At 37.3% G+C, this 21,115-nt stretch overlaps 1 protein-coding gene across 1 annotated transcript in view; it reads left to right on the top strand.

Moving 5' to 3' along the window:
• The window catches only part of AP3S1 (adaptor related protein complex 3 subunit sigma 1), a 76,671-nt gene that overhangs the window by 12,526 nt on the left and 43,030 nt on the right, over nt 1-21,115 (top strand). Inside the window, exon 2 of the mRNA XM_061158181.1 lies at nt 17,654-17,745. Coding sequence (XP_061014164.1) covers nt 17,654-17,745 — 92 coding nt within the window. The remainder of the gene's footprint in view (nt 1-17,653; nt 17,746-21,115) is intronic.

The following is a 21,115-nucleotide window of genomic DNA, read 5'->3' as shown; positions in this document are numbered from 1 at the left end:
CTCTTTGTTGCGGTGCTCGGCCTTCGTTGCCCTGTGACATGTGGGAACTTAGTTCCCTGGCCAGGGATCAAACCCGCATCCCCTGCACTGGAAGCTGGGTTCTTAACCATTGGACCACAAGGGAAGTCCCTAAAGGTTTTTTATTTTGATTTTGTCCAATTTATCCTTTTTTTCCCCCCTGTCCCTGTGTTTTTTTGGCATATCTAAGAAAACTTTGTCTAATCCAAGATCATATAGGTTATATTTCCTTTCAGGAGTTTCGTAGTTTTCTTACATTTAGGTCTGTGATCTTTTTTTGAGTTAGCTCTGTGTATGGTGTGGGGTAGAGGTTAATGTCATTTTTTGCATGTAGCTATCCATTTTTCCTCTCACCTTTTGTGGAAAAGACTATTCTTTTCCTATTGAATTGTCTAAGTACCTTACTCCAGTTTTCATCCCCAAATTTTACTTTGTTTTTTAGTTCTCAGACCTTTCACCTTCCACCACGGGTTCAGTCTCTCTCTTTAAATATTTCAGACTCAGTCTCTCACCTTCTCAGCTGTTTGTTATTTAAATTAAATAGTAGGGTTTTTGCCACTGAAAGTGGCAAACTTCTTAGTATGATAGATGTTAATTTTAGAGTGTTGATAATAGCTTTCACATATTGAGTGCTTTCTTGTGCTAAGCATTATTAACACATCTTTATACATTGTAAGGGGAAACACCATTGAGTTCAAAGAAATTTCATGAACTGTCTGGGCAGGTGCTAGTGTAATTTCAGTTGCAGGTGCTGCCTTCGCTCCTTGTTGGCTGGGATATAGGGGTAGCCCAGTGATGACTGCTTCTTCTTTATACACTCAGGCTAAAAGTGAAGCTTACTCGCGTATACAAGTTTCAAGGCAGACTTCCAACTTGGGCGAGATCTGGCAAAAAAACCCCACACTAACTGAATTTTTTTTGTTGAGGCCTTCTCTTTTTCATGTTTTCTGAGTGTTGGAGTGCTCTGTGGCTTAGTTTACAAACCTCTGTTCCCTTTAGGAAAAAGACAGTCTTTCTCTCCCTTCTGCATTTTAATGCAAAGTAAACTAATTATTATTCCTCATTTATGCTGCTCACTGTGGTCATGCTTTGGTCCTTGCTTTGGCCCAGACTTCTCCTTCTGCCTCCAATATCATGTAGCATCACATTCCTCCTTCTCTGCATTCCTGAATTCTGTCTGTTCTGTAAGGCCATCCCTAGATATATGTCACTTTTCTTTGAAGATAATTCTTGCTGTTGAAAATCATGTGTTCCCCTTGACTTCTTACAGTATTGAATATATTTTTTGTGCTGTTTTTATGTCAGAGGTTACCCCCTTTTATCATAGAGATGTCTATTTCTTTTTTGAACAATAAAAAAGGCAAAATATAGAATGTGAAATAAAAATACTAAGTAGATACATTCATTTTATTTCTTGTTTTAAGCTCTTTCGGAAAAGAAACTTTCTTTTTGTGTTGGTAATTGTTGATATTCTGACATTCAGTGGAGTAAATGAATGTACTTTAAGAAAAAAATTATTTGTGGGAGGCAAGGAAGTGGATAATGATATATTTACTGTCTGATTAGAGGAAAGTTTGGGTTTTTGTTTTTTGTTTGGGATAAATGTTTAGAATCAAGGAAGGAACATAGAAAAAGGTAAGTTTTTATAACTGGGCTACTGGATTTTTAAAATTTGGTTTTCAGTGTGGATTAAGAAGTATTAAAAATAATAAGCATCGTTGCCGTCATGTAATTCTAGTTGTCTTTAGACTGATGTAATCTAGGGGATGTGATTGACTGAAATGTATGTGTATCTTTTGACTTCTGTTATGAAACTGTAGCGTTAGGAAATCTGATCTGCCTAAAGCAAGCTCCAGGCTTCTTTATGAAAGCTGCTAAATTAAATTGATTTTTAAAGAAAGGGAAATTGTCTTTTGTCAGTAGAGACTTGATTTGTTTAATCTTAACTTAGACTTCGGTTGCTTGATTAAAATTTCAGGGCTTCTTTCTAGTATTGATTTTGTTAGTTGAGTATTGCTTGGTATTTTAAGAAAGATGATTCCAAGTAGCAGTCTTGAAATTTGTATGAGAAATTCTTTTCACTGTTAAAACAGTGAAACGTAATTAGAGTTTCACATATTTAACCTGTTATTTGTTTATAAAAAGTAATGTAATGCAAAAAGATAACTTTTCTTAAGACTCCTATAAGACCTTTATACTTTCATTATAATTCTCAAGCTATTTAACGGATGATGACAAGGCCTCGAAATGGATATTCTAAAGTAAGTCAGTGTTAATCCATGCTTATTATGTGCCAGCTGTTGTTTTTTAGAGCTTTATGTGTATTAATTCAATCCTCACAACAACTCTGTGAGGTAGATATTATTATTCTTGCTACCAGAGGAAAACTCAGGCAGGTAAAGCAATTCGCTCAAAGTTACACAGTTAATAAAGACCATATTCAGGAATAAAGCCAGGTAGTCTGGTTGCAGAATCCATACTCTCTTCCCTCCCTTCTTTATTTTTAGCTTGCTTATCACAGTTGTATACATAAGCATAGGTTATAGAATGTAACAGGATTCCCCACTGGCTCAGCAGTAAAGAATCTGCCTGCAGTGCAGGAGATAGGAATTCCATCCCTGGGTCAGGAAGATCCTTTGGAGGAGGAAATGGCAACCTATTCCATTATTCTTGCTGGGAAAATCCCGTGGACAGAGGACCCCAGCAGGCTGTGGCCCACAGGGTCGTCAAGAGTCAGATACGACTAAGCAACTGAACACACATACACAAAGAACTATTATATAGTTCTGTAGGATTTATTATGAAAAATAACATGCTCTCATTCTCCCCCTCCCGTAGGTACATACATTTATCTGATAACTCGGTGTTTATTACATGTCTCTAAATAACATGCTTGTTTTGTTGCCTGTAGGCAATGGGCATTTTTCACTTATAGGCATGATCTGTTGATTTCTGCTATTGAAAATGATTATTTAGCTCTTTTTCCACCCCTCCCATTCAACATCTGTATCCTTCCAATCCTTTCATAGTTATTTCATAATTTTGGTTACATCAGTATTTAATGTTTACATTAGTTTCTTTTGTGAACACCATCCTCATCTGAACCATATTATAAATCACTTAGTTTTTCCTGACATTTCTTTTTCCTTGGAGATACAGTCACCTTTTCCTTTGATCTAATCTTTTATTTACTTACCATTAATCCATGTCTTTGCCAGTTGTCTCAGTTATATACATTTTCTATCAGTTTCTTATTCCTGAAGAAATCTCTCTTGGAGAGATTGATTCAAGATGGCAGAGTAGAAGGACATGTGCTCATCTCTTCGTGTGAGAGTACCAGAATCACAACTAGCTGTTGAACAGCTATCCACAGGGGGACTCTGGAGCCTACCAAAAAAAAAAAGGAAGTCTCTCCTGAAATCCTTTGGACCTGCTTTATGGCAGTCACGTTAGAATCTTTGTTATTGTAGGTATTCCTTTTTCCTGTTCCTGTGTTGGATCTCCTCTTGCTTGTTTTTTTTGGTTTATTACCTTACCATGGTGGAACATATCTTCCAGTAACTCCTTGAGGAAGAAAGATCATGGGAGATATTAATAAATTTTTTTGAGACTTTGCAAGTCTGAAGAGACTAACTTTACACTGACCGCCTATAGAATTATTGCTGGAAATAACTTTTCCTCAGAGTTTTAATGACATTGCTCTTTTACCTTTAGTTTCCAGTATTGTTATCAAAAAGCCTGGTGAAGTTCTAATTACCTATTCTTTGTGTATTGGCCTCTTTTTCCTCTGCAGAAAATATGTAGACTCCTGTTTGTCTGCAGTTTCTTAGGTTTCATGGACTCTTGCTGTGAATCTGTTTTCACTAGTTGTGCTGGGTTCTTGACGGGTGCTTTAATTCTGGAAATTCTTGTTTTCTCTCCTTGAAAATTTTCTCAGTTCTTTTTTTAAATCTCCTTTTATTCAGCATTCCTCTGGATTGTTGTTCTACTTCTGTTATTCTTTCTCACCTATTTTCTATTTTTCTGCCCTTTGGTCCTATTTTTTGAATGGTTTTCTCACTTTATTTTCTAGTCTTTGCCCTGAATTTTAAGATTGCTTCTCATATTTTTAATTTACATGAACTCTTTGTAAAAAATTTGAGTGTTACTGCTTTATGGTGTGCTGTCCTGTTCACAGTTGGATAACCTTTTCTTGGCTCACTGGTACTAATGCCGTGCACTTATGTTTTTGCTTCACTCTACTTGGTTTGTTTCCTGTCAGTTGCTTTTCAGCCCTGGTTTTGTCCTTAGCTTTTGTTCAGAGCGCTCATCAGATGCGCACTGGTCTTTGGTTGACTCCTCTGTAGAGGTAGGGCACTAAGAACCAGCCGGAGACTCGCGCTCCATGTCACTGCTGTTCATTCGCTCAGGCCTGTCCCACTCTGCAACCCCGTGGACCGCAGCACGTCACGCTTCCCTGTCCTTCACCACCTCCCGGAGTTTGCTCAAGCTCGTGTCCATTGAGTCGGTGATGACAACCCGCCATCTCATCCTCTGTCGTCCCCTTCTCCTCCTGCCCTCAGTCTTTCCCAGCATCAGGGTCTTTTCCAGTGACTCAGCTCTTCACATCAGGTAGACAAAGTATTGGAGCTTCAGCTTCAGCATCAGTCCTTCCAAAGAATATTTAGCATTGATTTCCTTTATTTTTTTTTTTTTATTATTAGTTGGAGGCTAATTACTTCACAACATTTCAGTGGGTTTTGTCATACATTGATATGAATCAGCCATAGATTTACACGTATTCCCCATCCCGATCCCCCCTCCCACCTCCCTCTCCACCCGATTCCTCTGGGTCTTCCCAGTGCACCAGGCCCGAGCACTTGTCTCAGGCATCCCACCTGGGCTGGTGATCTGTTTCACCATAGATAGTATACATGCTGTTCTTTTGAAATATCCCACCCTCGCCTTCTCCCACAGAGTTCAAAAGTCTGTTCTGTATTTCTGTGTCTCTTTTTCTGTTTTGCATATAGGGTTATCGTTGCCATCTTTCTAAATTCCATATATATGTGTTAGTATGCTGTAATGTTCTTTATATATGTGTTAGTATGCTGTAATGTTCTTTATCTTTCTGGCTTACTTCACTCTGTATAAGGGGCTCCAGTTTCATCCATCTCATTAGGACTGATTCAAATGAATTCTTTTTAACGGCTGAGTAATATTCCATGGTGTATATGTACCACAGCTTCCTTATCCATTCATCTGCTGATGGGCATCTAGGTTGCTTCCATGTCCTGGCTATTATAAACAGTGCTGCGATGAACATTGGGGTGCACGTGTCTCTTTCAGATCTGGTTTCCTCAGTGTGTATGCCCAGAAGTGGGATTGCTGGGTCATATGGCAGTTCTATTTCCAGTTTTTTAAGAAATCTCCACACTGTTTTCCATAGTGGCTGTACTAGTTTGCATTCCCACCAACAGTGTAAGAGGGTTCCCTTTCTCCACACTCTCTCCAGCATTTATTGCTTGTAGACTTTTGGATAGCAGCCATCCTGACTGGCGTGTAATGGTACCTCATTGTGGTTTTGATTTGCATTTCTCTGATAATGAGTGATGTTGAGCATCTTTTCATGTGTTTGTTAGCCATCTGTATGTCTTCTTTGGAGAAATGTCTGTTTAGTTCTTTGGCCCATTTTTTGATTGGGTCATTTATTTTTCTGGAATTGAGCTGCAGGAGTTGCTTGTATATTTTTGAGATTAATCCTTTGTCTGTTTCTTCATTTGCTATTATTTTCTCCCAATCTGAGGGCTGTCTTTTCACCTTACTTATAGTTTCCTTTGTAGTGCAAAAGCTTTTAAGTTTCATTAGGTCCCATTTGTTTAGTTTTGCTTTTATTTCCAATATTCTGGGAGGTGGGTCATAGAGGATCTTGCTGTGATTTATGTCGGAGAGTGTTTTGCCTATGTTCTCCTCTAGGAGTTTTATAGTTTCTGGTCTTACATTTAGATCTTTAATCCATTTTGAGTTTATTTTTGTGTATGGTGTTAGAAAGTGTTCTAGTTTCTTTCTTTTACAAGTGGTTGACCAGTTTTCCCAGCACCACTTGTTAAAGAGGTTGTCTTTTTTCCATTGTATATTCTTGCCTCCTTTGTCAAAGATAAGGTGTCCATAGGTTCGTGGGTTTATCTCTGGGCTTTCTATTCTGTTCCATTGATCTATATTTCTGTCTTTGTGCCAGTACCATACTGTCTTGATGACTGTGGCTTTGTAGTAGAGTCTGAAGTCAGGCAGGTTGATTCCTCCAGTTACTGTTTGATCTCCTTGCTGTCCAAGGGACTCTCAAGAGTCTTCTCCAGCAACGTAATTTGAAGGCATCAGTTCTTTGGCACAGCCTTTTTTATTGTTGAGCTCTCACATCCATACATGACTACTGAATCTGTGAATACAGGTTGTCTATATGAGCTTTTGAGAAGGCACTGGTGACCCACTCCAGTACTCTTTCCTGGAAAATCCCGTGAATGGAGGAGCCTGGTAGGCTGCGGTCCATGGGGTCACTAAGAGTCAGACACGACTGAGCGACTTCACTTTCACTTTTCACGTTCATGCGTTGGAGAAGGAAAAGGCAACCCACTCTGGTGTTCTTGCCTGGAGAATCCCAGGGACGGGGGAGCCTGGTGGCCTGCCGTCCATGGGGTCGCACAGAGTCGGACACGACTGAAGCGCCTTAGCAGCATATGAGCTTTACTGGGATGGTCAGGATAGGCAGTTTCACTAGTGTAACAGTGGAAACTGCTATAACAGCAGTCTCCCCAAGTCTTTGTGCTTAATACAATAAAGACTTATTTTTAACTCACATTAAGTCTAGTTTAGTGTTCTTGATCAGCTAGAACCTCCTTTGTGGGCACTTATTTGTCATCCTTGAGATGGTGTCAGAGGAGCTTCTGCATCTAGTTACCGTGGAAGATAGTATAGGAATTTTTATGAGTGAAGCTTGGATGGTATATATTTTAAATAAAAAAATTTTTATTGACATGTAGTTGATTTACAGAGTTGTGCCCATTTCTGCTATACAGCAGAGTGCCTCAGTAATACACACACATTCTTTTTTTAAAATATTCTTTTCCATTATTGTTCATCACAGGATATTGAGCATAGTTCCCTGTGCTATACAGTAGGAATTTGTTATTTATCCATCCTACATATAATAGTTTACCTCTCCTAATCCCAAACTCCCAGTAGTTCTCCCCATTACTATCCTTTCCCCCTGGCAAGCACAAGTCTGCTCTCTATGTCTGTGAGTATGTTTCTGATTTATAGATAGGTTTATTTGTGCCATATTTTAAATTCCACATGTAAGTGGTATCATATGCTTTTTGTCATTCTCTTTCTGACTTCACTTAGTATGATAATCTTTGTGGAATGAAAGTTGCTCAGTGGTGTCCAAATCTTTGTGACCCCATGGACTCTACAGTCCATGGAATTCTCCAGGTCAGAATACTGGAGTGGGTAGTCTTATCCTTTTTCAGGGGATCTTCCCAACCCAGGGATCAAACCCAGGCCTCCCACATTGTAGGTGGATTCTTTACCTCCTGAGCTTTCAGGGAAGCCCCATGATAATCTTTAGTCACATCTGTGTTTCATTCATTTTTTGGCTGAGCAGTAGTCTATGGTATATATGTACCACATCTTTATTCGTTCATCTGTTTGTGTCCTGGCTGTTGTAAATAATGCTGCTATGAACATGGGGATGCATACATCTTTTCAAATTGTAGTTTTGTCTGGGTATATACCAGCAGTGGAATTGCTGGATCATATGGTAATTCTACTTTTAGTTTTCTGGGGAACTTCCCGTAAGTTGACTGCACCAACTTACATTCCCATCAACAGTGTAGGAGATTCCCTTTTCTTCATACCCTCTCCAGCATTTATTATTTGTGGACTTTTTAATGGTAGCCGTTCTACCAGTGTGAAATGATACGTCTTTGAAGTTTTGATTTGCATTTAAGGAAGACAGAAATGGCCAGTATTTTTTTTTTTTTTAACGACTGGCTTACCTGGAGGAAAGAGCTCTATTTTGTGGTATTTGCTACATGGTGTAAGGACTCCGTTATGGTCAGTTTCATGCTATCAACATGATGTGGTGACATCGTGTGACGGAATGCAGAATTTGGAAGAGATGTGCCCAGTTGACTTTCGGTTGTGCCAGCTCTGGTATAGAATTCTGGGAGCTGATCAAAGTAAAGAAATAGGGATTTCAGCATCTGGCTTGTTGATATTTTCTTTATCCCCCAGTATGGTCTGGTATTTACTTTTATTGCTGCCCTAAGAATTGACCACAAATGTAGTGACTTAAAAATAACACAGATTTACAAGCATGCCTCATTTTATTGCCCTTTGTTTTATCACATTTTGCCCCAGATTCTGCATTTTTTACAGATTGGAGGTCTGTGGCAAGCCCTGCCTCGAGCAAGTCTATTTGCGCTGGTTTTTCTGACAGCATTTGCTCACCTGTGTCTCTGTGTCCCATTTTGGCAATTCTTGCAATATTTCAAATATTTTCATTATTATTTTCTTTGTTATAATGGTCTGTGAGTGATCATTGATGTCACTGTTGTAATTTTTTGGGGGGGTGCCACAAACCACACACATATGAGAGCAAACCAAATGTGTGTGTTCTGACTGCCCCACTGACCAGCCAGTCCCCTTCTCTCCCCCACTTCCTGGGCTTCCCTGGTTCCTGAGATACAACAGCTTTGAAATTAGAGTAGTCGGTGACCTGATAGTAGCCTATAAGTTGTTCAAGTGAAAGGAGGAGTCCACATCTCTCACTTTAAATCAAAAGCAAGATGTAGTTAGGCTTAGTGAGGAAGGCATGTTGAAAGCTAAGGTTGGATAAAAGCTTGGCCTCTTGCACCAAATAGATAGCCAACCTGTGAATGCAAAGGAAACGTTCTTGAAGGAAATTAAAAGTACTATTGCAGTGAGCACACGAATGATAAGAAAGTGAAGTAGCCTTACTGCTGATGTGGAGAAAGTTTCAGTGGTCTGAATAGAAGGTCAAACCAGCCACAACATTCCCTTAAGCCAAAGCCTAATCCAGAGCATGACTGTTAATTCTTCAGATCTGTGAAGGCTGACAGAGGTGAGGATGCTGCAGAAGAGAAGTTTGAAACTGGCAGAGGTTCATTCATGATGTTTAAGGAAAGAAACCTTAGTAACATGAAAGTGCAAGGTGAAACAGCAAGTGCTGATATAGAAACTACATTGAGTTATTCAGAAGAATCAAGATAATGAACGAAGGTGACTGTACTAAATGACAGATTTTCCATGTAGACAGAACATCCTTCTATTGGAAGAAGATGCCATCTAGGACGGGCCTGGCATCAGTGATTCAAAGACTAGGCTGACTCTTGTTAAGGGCTAGTGCAGCTGGTGACTCATTTGAAGCCAGTGCTCATTTACCATTCGCCAAATCCTGGGGCCCTTAAGAATTATGCTGTTATGCTGGAATTGTGCTGCTCTGCTTGTGCTCTGTAAATGGAACAACAAAGCCAGATGACAGCACATCTATTTGCAACATGGTTTACTGAATTTATTTTAAGCCCACTGTTAAGACCTCCTGCTCATAAAAAAAATAAATAAAACATTCCTTTCAAATTATTATTGCTCATGACAATGCAGGTGGTCACTCAAGAGCTGTGGTGAAAGATGTACAATGAGATTCATGTTATTTTAATGCTTGCTAATACAGTATCCATTCTACAGGCCACAGATCAAGAAATCATTTTGACTTTCAAGTCTTCTACTTTAAAAAATATATTTTGTAAGGCTATAGCAGCCATAGACAGTGATTCCTCTGATGGATGTGGCCAGTCAGTTGGAAGCCTTTAGGGAGGGGTTCACCATTCAAAATGCTATTAAGAGCATTTATGATTCATAAGAAGAGGTGATAATATCAACATTCACAGGAGTTAGAAGAAGTTGATTCCAACCTTTGTGAATGACTTGCAGGGGAGGGATTCAAAACTCCAGTGGAGGAAGTAATTGCAGATGTGGTAGATATAGCAAGAGAACTAGAATTAGAAGGAGAGCCTGAAGATGTGACTACAGAGTTCCAAAGACTAGCAAGAGAGATAAGAAAGTCTTCCTAAGTGAACAGTGCAAAGAAATAGGGGGAAACAATAGAATGGGAAAGACTAGAGATCTCTTCAAGAAAATTAGAGATACCAAGGGAACATTTCATGCAAAGAGGGAAACAATAAAGGACAGAAATAGTATGGACTTAACAGAAGTAGAAGACATTAAGAAGAGGTGGCAAGAAAACACAGAACTATAAAAAAAGATCTTGATGACCCAGATTACCGTGATGGTATGATCACTTACCTAGAGCCTGCCATCCTGTAATGTGAAGTCGAGTGGGCCTTAGGAAGCATCACTGTGAACAAAGCTAGTGGAGGTGATGGAATTCCAGCTAAGCTGTTTCAAATCCTGAAAGATGATGCTGTTAAAGTGCTGCACTCAATATCCCAGCAAATTGGGAAAACTCAACAGTGGACACAAGACTTGAAAAGGTCAGTTTTCATTCCAGTGCCAAAGAATGTTCAAACTACGACACAATTGCACTCATCTCACACACAAGCAAAGTAATGCTCAAAATCCTCCAAGCTAGACTTCAGTAGTACTGGAACCAAGAATTTCCAGATGTACAAGCTGGATTTAGAAAAGGCAGAGGAGCCAGAGATCAAATTGCCAACATCCACTGGATCATAGGAAAAGCAAGAGAATTCCAGAAAAACATATGCTTCTGCTTCATTGCACAAAAGCCTTTGACTGTGTGGATCACAACAAACTGTGGAAAATTCTTAAAGAGATGGAAATACCAGACCACCTTACCTGCCTCTTAAGAAATCTGTATGCAGGTCAAGAAACAACAGTTAGAACTGGACATGGAATAACAGACTGTTTCCAAATTGGGAAAGGAGTACGTCAAGGCTGCATATTGTCACCCTGTTTATATAACTCATATGTAGAGTACATCATGCAAAATGCTGGACTGGTTGAAGCACAAACTGGAATGAAGATTGCCAGGAGAAATATCAACAACCCCGGATAGTCAGATGACACCACCCTTATGGCAGAAAGTGAAGAGGAAATATTTTTACTTCTTGATGAAGGTGAAATAGGGGAGTGAAAATGCTGGCTTAAAACTCAACATTCAAAAGATGAAGGTCATGACATCTGGTCCCATCACTTCATGGTTAATAGATGGGGAAACAGTGACAGACTTTATTTTCTTGGACTCCAAAATCACTGGTGACAGTGACTGCAGCCATGAAATTTAAAAGATGCTTGCCCCTTTGAAGAAAAGCTGTGACAAACCTAGACAGTATTAAAAGCAGAGACATTGCCTATAAATCACAGCAAGATCCTCTATGACCCACCTCCCAGAATATTGGAAATAAAAGCAAAAATAAACAAATGGGACCTAATGAAACTTAAAAGCTTTTGCACAGCGAAGGAAACTATAAGCAAGGTGAAAAGACAGCCTTCAGAATGGGAGAAAATAATAGCAAATGAAGAAACAGACAAAGGAGTAATCTCAAAAATATACAAGCAACTCAATTCCAGAAAAATAAATGACCCAATCAACAAATGGGCCAAAGAACTAAACAGACATTTCTCCAAAGAAGACATACAGATGGCTAACAAACACATGAAAAGATCCTCAACATCACTCATTATCAGAGAAATGCAAATCAAAACCTCAATGAGGTACCACTACACTCCAGTCAGAATGGCTGCTATCCAAAAGTCTACAAGCAATAAATGCTGGAGAGGGTGTGGAGAAAAGGGAACCCTCTTACACTGTTGGTGGGAATGCAAACTAGTACAGCCGCTATGGAGAACAGTGTGGAGATTCCTTAAAAAACTGGAAATAGAACTGCCATATGACCCAGCAATCCCACTCCTGGGCATACACACCGAGGAAACCAGATCTGAAAGAGACACATGCACCCCAGTGTTCATCGCAGCACTGTTTATAATAGCCAGGACATGGAAGCAACCTAGATGCCCATCAGCAGACGAATGGATAAGGAAGCTGTGGTACATATACACCATGGAATATTACTCAGCCATTAAAAAGAATTCATTTGAATCAGTTCTAATGAGATGGATGAAACTGGAGCCCATTATACAGAGTGAAGTAAGCCAGAAAGATAAAGACCAATACAGTGTACTAATGCATATATATGGAATTTAGAAAGATAGCAACGATAACCCAATATGCAAAACAGAAAAAGAGACATAGATGTACAGAACAGACTTTTAGACTCTATGGGAGAAGGCGAGGGTGGGATGATCTGAGAGAACAGCATCAAAACATGTATATTATCAAGTGTGAAACAGATCGCCAGTCTAGGTTGGATGCGTGAGACAAATGCTCGGGGCTGGTGCACTGGGAAGACCCAGAGGGATGGGAGGGGGAGGGAGGTGGGAGGGGGGATCGGGATGGGGAACCCAGTAAATCTGTGGCTGATTCATGTCAATGTATGGCAAAAACCACTACAATACTGTAAAGTAATTAGCCTCCAACTAATAAAAATAATTGGGAAAAAATAAAAAATAAATAAAAAAAAAAAACCCAAAAGCAGAGACATTGCTTTGCTGACAAAGGTCTGTATAGTCAAAACTATGGTTTTTACAGTAGTCGTGTATGGATGTGAGAGTTGGACATAAGGAAGGCTCACCACCGAAGAATTGATGCTTTCTGAATTGTGGTGTTGGAGAACACTCTTGAGAGTCCCTTGGACTGCAGGGAGATCAACCCTAAATTAAATCAATCCTGAATATTCATTGGAAGGACTGATGCTGAAGCCGAAACTCCAATACTTTGGCCACCCGATGTGAAGAGCCGACTCATTGGAAAAGACCCTGATGCTGGGAACAATTGAAAACAGGAGGAGAAGGGCATAACAGGGGACTGAATGGTTGGATGTCATCACTGACTCAATGTATATGAGTTTGAGCAAGCTCTGGGAGACGGTGAAGGTCAGGGAAGCCTGACATGCTGCAGTCCATGGGGTTGCAGAGTTGGACATTACTGAGCGACTGAACAGCAGCAATAGATAAAACTTGAACAGGTGAGGAGTTGCTTCATAATGATGAGCAAAGAAGTGGTTTCTTGAGATAGAATCTATTCCTGGTGGGGATGCTGTAAAGAGTGTTATTAGGACAACAAAGGACTTAGAGTAATTCATAAATTTAGTTGATAAAGCAGTTGTAGGCTTGAGAAGACTGACTCCAGTTTTCAAGGAAATTTTCCTGTGGGTAAAATACTGTCAAGCAGCACTGCATGATTCCTCCTTTATGAAAGGAAGAGTCCATCGATGCGGCAAACTGCATTGTTGTTTTACATAAAGAAATGGCCATAGTCACCCAAACCTTCAGCAACCACCACCCTGATCAGTCAGCAGCCATTGAGCAACACCTTCCACCAGCAGAAAGATTATAATTCAGGGAAAGCTCAGATGATGGTTAACATTTTTTAGCAATAAAGTATTCTTTAATTAAGGTATGTACTTTTTTTATATGTAATCCTGTTAAATACTTAAAGTTCAGATGATGGTTAACATTTTTTAGCAATAAAGTATTCTTTAATTAAGGTATGTACTTTTTTTTATATGTAATCCTGTTGAATACTTAGTAGCCTACATTATAGAATAAACATAACTTTTTTATGAACTGGGTAACCAAAAGTTTTGTGTTACTCATTTTATTGCTGCACTGTGGTCTGGAACCAGACCTTCAATATTTGCAGGGTATGCCTTGATATGCACCACATTTTATTTTCTCTATCTTTGCATGGACATTTAGGTTGTTGCCATATATTGGTTATTGGTGTGTGATGCCCAGATGAGCATGAGAATGCTTTTATCTTTTCAAGTTAGTATTTTCATTTTCTTCAGATAAAAACTTGGAAGTGAAATTGCTGGATCATGTGGTAGTTCTATTTTTACTTTTTTGAGGAACCTCCTTACTGGTTTTCATAGTAGCTGCACCAATTTACTTTCCCATCAACAGTGCACCGTGGTTCCCTTCTCTCCACCTCCCCACCAACACGTGAGCATCTTTATTATAGTCACTCTGACAGGTGTGAAGTGATACTTCATTGTGGTTTTAGTTTGTATTTCCCTGATGATTACTGATATTGAGCGTCTTTTCTTGTACCTTGTGGCCACCTGTATGTCTTGTTTGGAAAAGTCTATTTAGATTTTCTGTCCTAAGGTTTAAAATTAGGATTGTTTGGATTTTTTTTTTTTTGCTATTCAGTTGTATGGAGTCTTTATATGTTTTGAATATTAACCTCTGATCAGATATATGATTTGCAGACATTTTCTTTCATTCAGTGGGGTACCTATTTTGTTGATGGTTTTCGTTGCTATAGAGAAACTTTTTAGTTTGTTGTATTCCAAGTCTTATTTTTGCCAAGTTATTTTTCTGTTGGAATTTTTATCTTTTTCTTGCTGGCATTTAAGTATTTTTTGTGTGCTAGATACTATTCCTTTTGTCAGTTTTATGTATTGTAGAAATATTTGTCATGTTTGTAGCTCTTAATTTTTTTTTTGTGATGTCACTTCAGCATTAAAAGCAATTACTTCCGATGTGATCAAATTTGCAGATCTTTTCCTTTATAGTTACCACTTCCTTTATAGTTATCATTTGTGTCGTGTTTAAAAGTCCACACTGTTACAAAGTTATAAAGATATTCTTCTGTATTATATTTTTAGATTTTTGTAGCTTCATACTTGACATTTTTTTTAACTTTAAACTTTTTGTTTTGTATGGGGTACAGCCAGTTAACAGTGTTGCGGTCATTTCAGGTGAATGGTGAAGGGACTCAGCCATGCATGCATTGGTGTCGTTTCTTTGCAGGACCCACACATAAGGGACGTCATGTAATATGCTTGCCCTCTGTCTGACTTCACTCAGTACCACACTCGAGGTCCGTCCTGTTGCTGCAAATGGCATTTCAGTCTTTTTAATGGCTGAGTAGTATTCCATTGTGTATATGGACCACATCTTCATCCATTCCTCTGATGATGGACTTTTAGGTTGCATTGACATTTATTTTTAATCAATCTGGGATTGATTTTTGAGTATAATATGAGAGCTAGAAGTTCATTATGTTGGAACAAAACCAATAATTTTCATCCTGGGACCATTTATGAAAATGCCCTTCCATCCCTGCTAATCTGTAGTGCGTATTATATTTAAAATTAAATTATTATACTTATGTGTGGGTGTGCTTCTGGCTCCATCAGTCATTTTCCCTATTTCTGCACCAATATGTTATCTTAATTACTGTGGCTTTATAATAATTCTTACCTGGTCAACAGGTCCTCTTGTATTCTACTTGAGAGTGTCTGGTTATTCTGGCTGAATTCTCTATTCTATATTCTCTTCTCATATATAAATCATATTTTGAGTTGTAATCAGGTTTTCAAGTTTATCTCCCACACCCATGTTGAAATTTTGATTAGAATTACCTTAAGACTTTGGAGCATTTTGGGGAGTTTGAGCATCTGTATAATATTGGATCATTCAGTCTATAAACATTGTACATATTTTCATTTACTTAGATCTTCTTTAACTTTTTCCAGTAAAGTTTTTTGTTTTTTTTTTTGTTTCCTCTTGCAATTTTTTTGTTTCCTTTACTCCTAGGCAATGCGTGGTTTTTGATGGTATCTTTTTAAAATTACATTTTGCAACTCATTCTTGCAGCAGTTTAGAATGGCATTAGGATTTTTATGTGTTGTCTTTGTGTTCTTATTATAACCATTTATTAATTGTATCACTTCTGTGTAAATTATGTTAGATTTTCTATGTGGAAAATCTTTTCATCTGTGAATGACACTTTTGTTTCTTCCTATGAAAATAGGCCTTTGAAATCTGTTAATCATTTCCGTGATTTTCTTTATAGTTTTTATTTTTATCACCCCCAAATTTTTGTCAGATATAATGTTTAGTTTTTCATGTTTTTGAATTTTATACTAATGGAGTGATTACATATTATTCTGGTACTTGCTTTACTCCCCTACTGTAGACTGAATTGTGTACCCCCTACCTTTACATATTGAAGCCCTGACCCTCAGTTTGATGTTATTTGGGGTTAGGACTTTGGAACTTAATTAGGTTTAGATGAGCTGATGACCATGGTGCCCTCAGGGTGTGATCAGTGCCCTTACCAGAAGAGGTACCAGAGAGCCTGTTCTTGCTGTTTCTCCCCATAAGGACATGTAAGAATGCAAAGAGCAGGTGGTTGTCTTCAAGCCAAAAAGATATCACTCACCAGAAACCAGCTATCCTGGCACCTCAGTCTTGAACCTCTAGCCCCCAGAATTGTGAGAAGATGCATTTCTGTTAGTTAAGTCATCAGTTTGTGGTATTTTTTTTAAAATGGCAACTTGAACTCTGGTAACTCCTTTTTTCCACATTAATTTTTTGAGACTCATTCATATTGGTGGGTATAATTTACTTACTTAGTTTTTACTTCTTATAGGATTCCGTTATATAAGCATACTGTAACTTATGTGATTGTTGAACATTTGGGTTGTTTTCAGCTTTGTTTGTTGTTATTGTTGTTATGGTGCCTTTATGAACATTCTTCTATGTCTTTCTTGGTATACAGGTTAAGAATTTATTATGTATATGTAGTTGTCAATATTATACTGTTTTGACCTTCAAACACTTATGGTTTCACATGGGTTAGCACTGTACCTAAGAGTAGAGTGCTGAATTATAAAACTTCCTGCCCAAATGGTTTTACCATTTACCTTTTCACTGGTAGGACGAGAATTTCTTTGGCTCCATATCTTTGTCAACATTTGATATTGTCATACTTTTATATTTTTGCTCATATGGTACATGTTGAATTATTTCATTGTTACTTTAATTTGTATTTCACTTCATAACTAATGAGGTTTAGCATCTTTTCATTTGTTTATGGACCATCATATATTCTTTCCTGGAAAATTTCTTGTTCATGATTTTACCCAGTTTTATATTGCAGTGTTTGAGAAGCTGATTCTTTTTTTACTTTGATATGAATTGCTTGGTGAATTTAATAAATATTTATTGAGTCAATTCTTGGTTTTAAGCTGTGCTTACATAAAGATAAGTAAGCTGGATAAACTCTTACCTCAGTTTGCACTTAAACTTACTTAATTGAGAGCACCAAACTTCTGTTCTTTCTTCTATTAAAATATAGATTAGTTCCATGAATTGTTTATAACACTATCTCTTTGTTTCAGTTTACCCATTTGTACAGTGTACTTTGACTAGTTGATATCTAGTTTCCCTTTTGCCAGTGCCTATAATTCATGTGTCTGATATTTTTCTTGTTGGTTTTTGAAGCTGAGAAATAAGTTTTATTATACTAGAAAATATTAAATGCTGATTTTTTGTTATGTTTTTGCTTTTTGTTTTTAATTTTAATATGTTGGGTTTTGTTTCTATTAAGATATAATAGGTTAGTTCTCCAATGACTATACTCTTTTATGAATTTCCCAGACAGATTACTGTCTTTTATTTTCAAATTCTTATAAAACTGTTAAACCTAGAAATTGGACTCTAATGTATATGAATTATTCTTTCTCAGAGTGAAGATACACAACAGCAAATCATCAGGGAGACATTCCATTTGGTATCTAAGAGAGATGAAAATGTTTGTAATTTCCTAGAAGGAGGATTGTAAGTAAAGCATTTCATGGACATTTCTAATCTTTGACTGTATAAGTAGAGTATCACTGTTTAATGATTTTATTGTAAAATTTCCTGATTTGATTAATTGGGTCAGGGGAATTAATTGCATCTTATATTAGCTATAAATCTAACATAATTTTTAGATACTTAATCTTTTTCTTTTAAAATAGGCATTTTATATAGAGGTAATACGTTCATATGGCAAAAATTCAAACAGAAATATAAAACGTAAACCAAGTCTTCCTCCTCTAACTTCAGTCCTTCTTCCCAGTTTCTTGTGTATCCTTCTAGAAAATTAGTTTTGCACTAACATATAAAAATGTAAGGCTTCCCTGGTAGTTCAGCTGGTAAAGAATCTGCCTGCAATGCAGAAGACCCCAGTTGAATTCCTGGGTCGGAAAGATCCCCTGGAGAAGGGAAAGGCTACCCACTCCAGTATTCTTGGGCTTCCCTGGTGGCTCAGATGGTAAAGAATCCACCTGCAATGTGAGTGACGTGGGTTCAATCTCTGGGCCGGGAAGATCCCCTGGAGGAGGGAATGGCAACCCACTCCAGTATTCTTGCCTGGAGAATCCCTATGGACAGAGGAACCTGACAGGCTACAATCCACGGGGTCACAAAGAGTTGGACACTACTGAGCGACTCAACACAGCACATAAAAATATAATGTTAAAAAGTTTTACTTAGGGGATCACACATGTATTTTGCTTACCATGTTGCTTGTTTGCACTTATATTTTGAAAAGCTTTGCATATAAACCCATCTAGAGCAATCTCATTCTTTTTAATGACTACAGAGTACTCCTTAGGGTGAATGAACCTGCTTTCATAAAAATTTAGATAGCATCTTTTATTTTATATTATTGACAATTCTGAAGTCTGCTTTTCAGATATTATATATGTGTGTGTCTAGATAAAATAAGTTCAAATTCAGAGAACAGACTTTTCTATTTTTAAAAGGAATAAATAAAAATTGCATATAATTAGTTTGCCAACTATTATAAATTTAAATTAATAGGTTTCATGAAAACAGTTTGTTCTCAAATGGTTTCATAGATGTTCCCTTCCATGCTTATATGTTTAATTTCTTAACAGGATATTTCCTCACTGACAATTCAAAAAACTCAACTTTAACTGAACTTCACTGCAAATAATTAGAAATTAGAGAAACCTACAGTTTTCTGTATTTCTAAGGTAGACGATGTATATTATAAAGAATAACTTTCACAATAGAGAATTCAATCATGCCTGACCATAAATTACTTTTTATCATGTAGAAAGTTTACTTGCATTTCTTAAAAGGTTATATCATGTTGCACTTAAATTTGCAAATATACACCTATGATTTGTAAATTTTGCTGTTAACTCGAGGCCTCCAATTTCATAGTTGATAGATGTACCTGCTTTCTGGTTTTGTATTTTAATTGGGCCTCACTTATCTCACTTAAACTTCTGTGGTTGACTTGTGTTTGCCAATGCCATCATTTCCCTTTATTTCAGTCTCTTGATCTTCTAATCTCATGGGAAGTTTATCACCCAGCACAGTGTACTGCATGTGGTACATGTGCAAGAACTTGGTTGATCTAACCAGGGCAGTGTTTGAACCAGAAAGTATGACTTGAATTTGTGATTATTCTTTTCAACCTTATAAAAAGTAGAAAGCAAATATTGCATCAGAAATGGGGCTACACATCTGGTTTAATCCTAGTGTTGTTACTAACAAGCTGGTTTTCTTGGATAGGTCACTAAAATTCTTTGTATCTCAGTTTTCCCCTTTTATGTTAAATGAGATACTTGGACTAAGGATTTCTAGAATTCTGTGGTTTTTATATTGTGTGTTGCATTCTATACAAGAATTTGAATCGGTATTGTACTATGTAGCAAAATTATAATAAAATGTATTTATATTAATATTTTTATTTCCTTTCAATAATTTTAATTGCCATTTTAAAACTTACAGTTTTTAAATATTTGGTCTTCTTTTACAGCAGAACCAAACAAAAATTTAAGATAAATGACTAAATTGCAGATTCAGGATGAAGCCTGCTGTTTGTGCTCTCTCTGTCCCTTTCAAGGGTCAGGTGCAAGGATAGTGTATAAATAAATACAAGTGAGGGACTCTTTGAAGTGCTTGTACATATTTTTAAATGGCATATCTTTTCTAAATAGTAGGAGTTTTAATTCTTGTCCAAGATAATTTTCATTTTTGGTGTAAAAGGATGTTAAGTAATGAATGAGTGTATACTTAAGGAAGTTGTTTCTACAAACTTGTGGATTTAGTATTACTTTTACTGAGTAAGAAATAGGGACTTCCCTGGAGGACCACAGGTTAAGACTCTGTGCAAGGGGCATGGGTTTGATCCCTGGTTGGGGAACTGAGATCCCGCAAGCCTCAAAGTGAGGCCAAAGAAAAAGAAATAGTTGTTATTTTCCTGTGTCATGTTTGGATGTTCAGTTAGCTCTCTTTTTGTTTAGCTTTGATTTTTGTAAACTTAACTATGGAATAGCTAAACTATATTTAGAAAAACAAAAGGTGTTTATAATGATTCCTGAATTATTATTTTTAAAATGCTGAAACACCAATCAGTAAAAAAAAAAGTATTTGGCAAAAGAATTGAGTATCTCTTAGCTCAGTTTTCTTGCTCTTCTACTCCAAAACAAAATGTGCTTTTGTAGAAGAATTTGATAGTAAGTCTGTCCAAAACTGAAGAAGAAATGTCCTTCTTTTTTTTTTTTCCTAGTTGATAATCAGTCTCAAGCTATGTAACTTACTGTGACCTATGGGATTAAATCTAATAAGCACCTAAAAATGCCCTATGGACTCATTTCTGCTTACGTCTCTGGCCTAATCATGTACTTATCTTTCATTGATTGAAGCTTTCTTTTTCTTTCTTGAACATAGATATTTCATTCTTGATGAATTTGCTTTTTTATTAGTTTACCTGTGTCTGAAATGCTCATCTCAAAATTTTTCTTATCATTAAATCTCAGCCTAAACATCAACTCTTTTAACTCCCAATTGAAAGTAGCAAATCTATGGGTGTGGCATTGTCCTATTTTGATTCTCTAAGTAGTTCCTTCCAGTTACGCAGCTCCATTTTTTCTTATTTGTTCATTGCTGCTTACCCACTCTCAGTGCCTGACACATAGCAAGTACTCAGTAAATAATTGAATGAATGAACTAAGATTAAGCACTGGCATCTTTACTTGGGTTCTCTGAAGATAACAGCCATCTAGTTCACTTGAATGCTGTGTCATTGCTACCTTTCATTTTATAGAAAGTTTTAAAAAAAATTATCAGTTTGCTTGAGTTAATGAAAATGTTTTTCAGTTTGCTTCTATAACATTACAATTGTTTT

Source organism: Dama dama, chromosome 12, assembly GCF_033118175.1.
Source record: "Dama dama isolate Ldn47 chromosome 12, ASM3311817v1, whole genome shotgun sequence".
Taxonomy (NCBI): Eukaryota; Metazoa; Chordata; class Mammalia; order Artiodactyla; family Cervidae; genus Dama; species Dama dama.
This window is presented reverse-complemented; position numbering and strand designations above follow the sequence as displayed.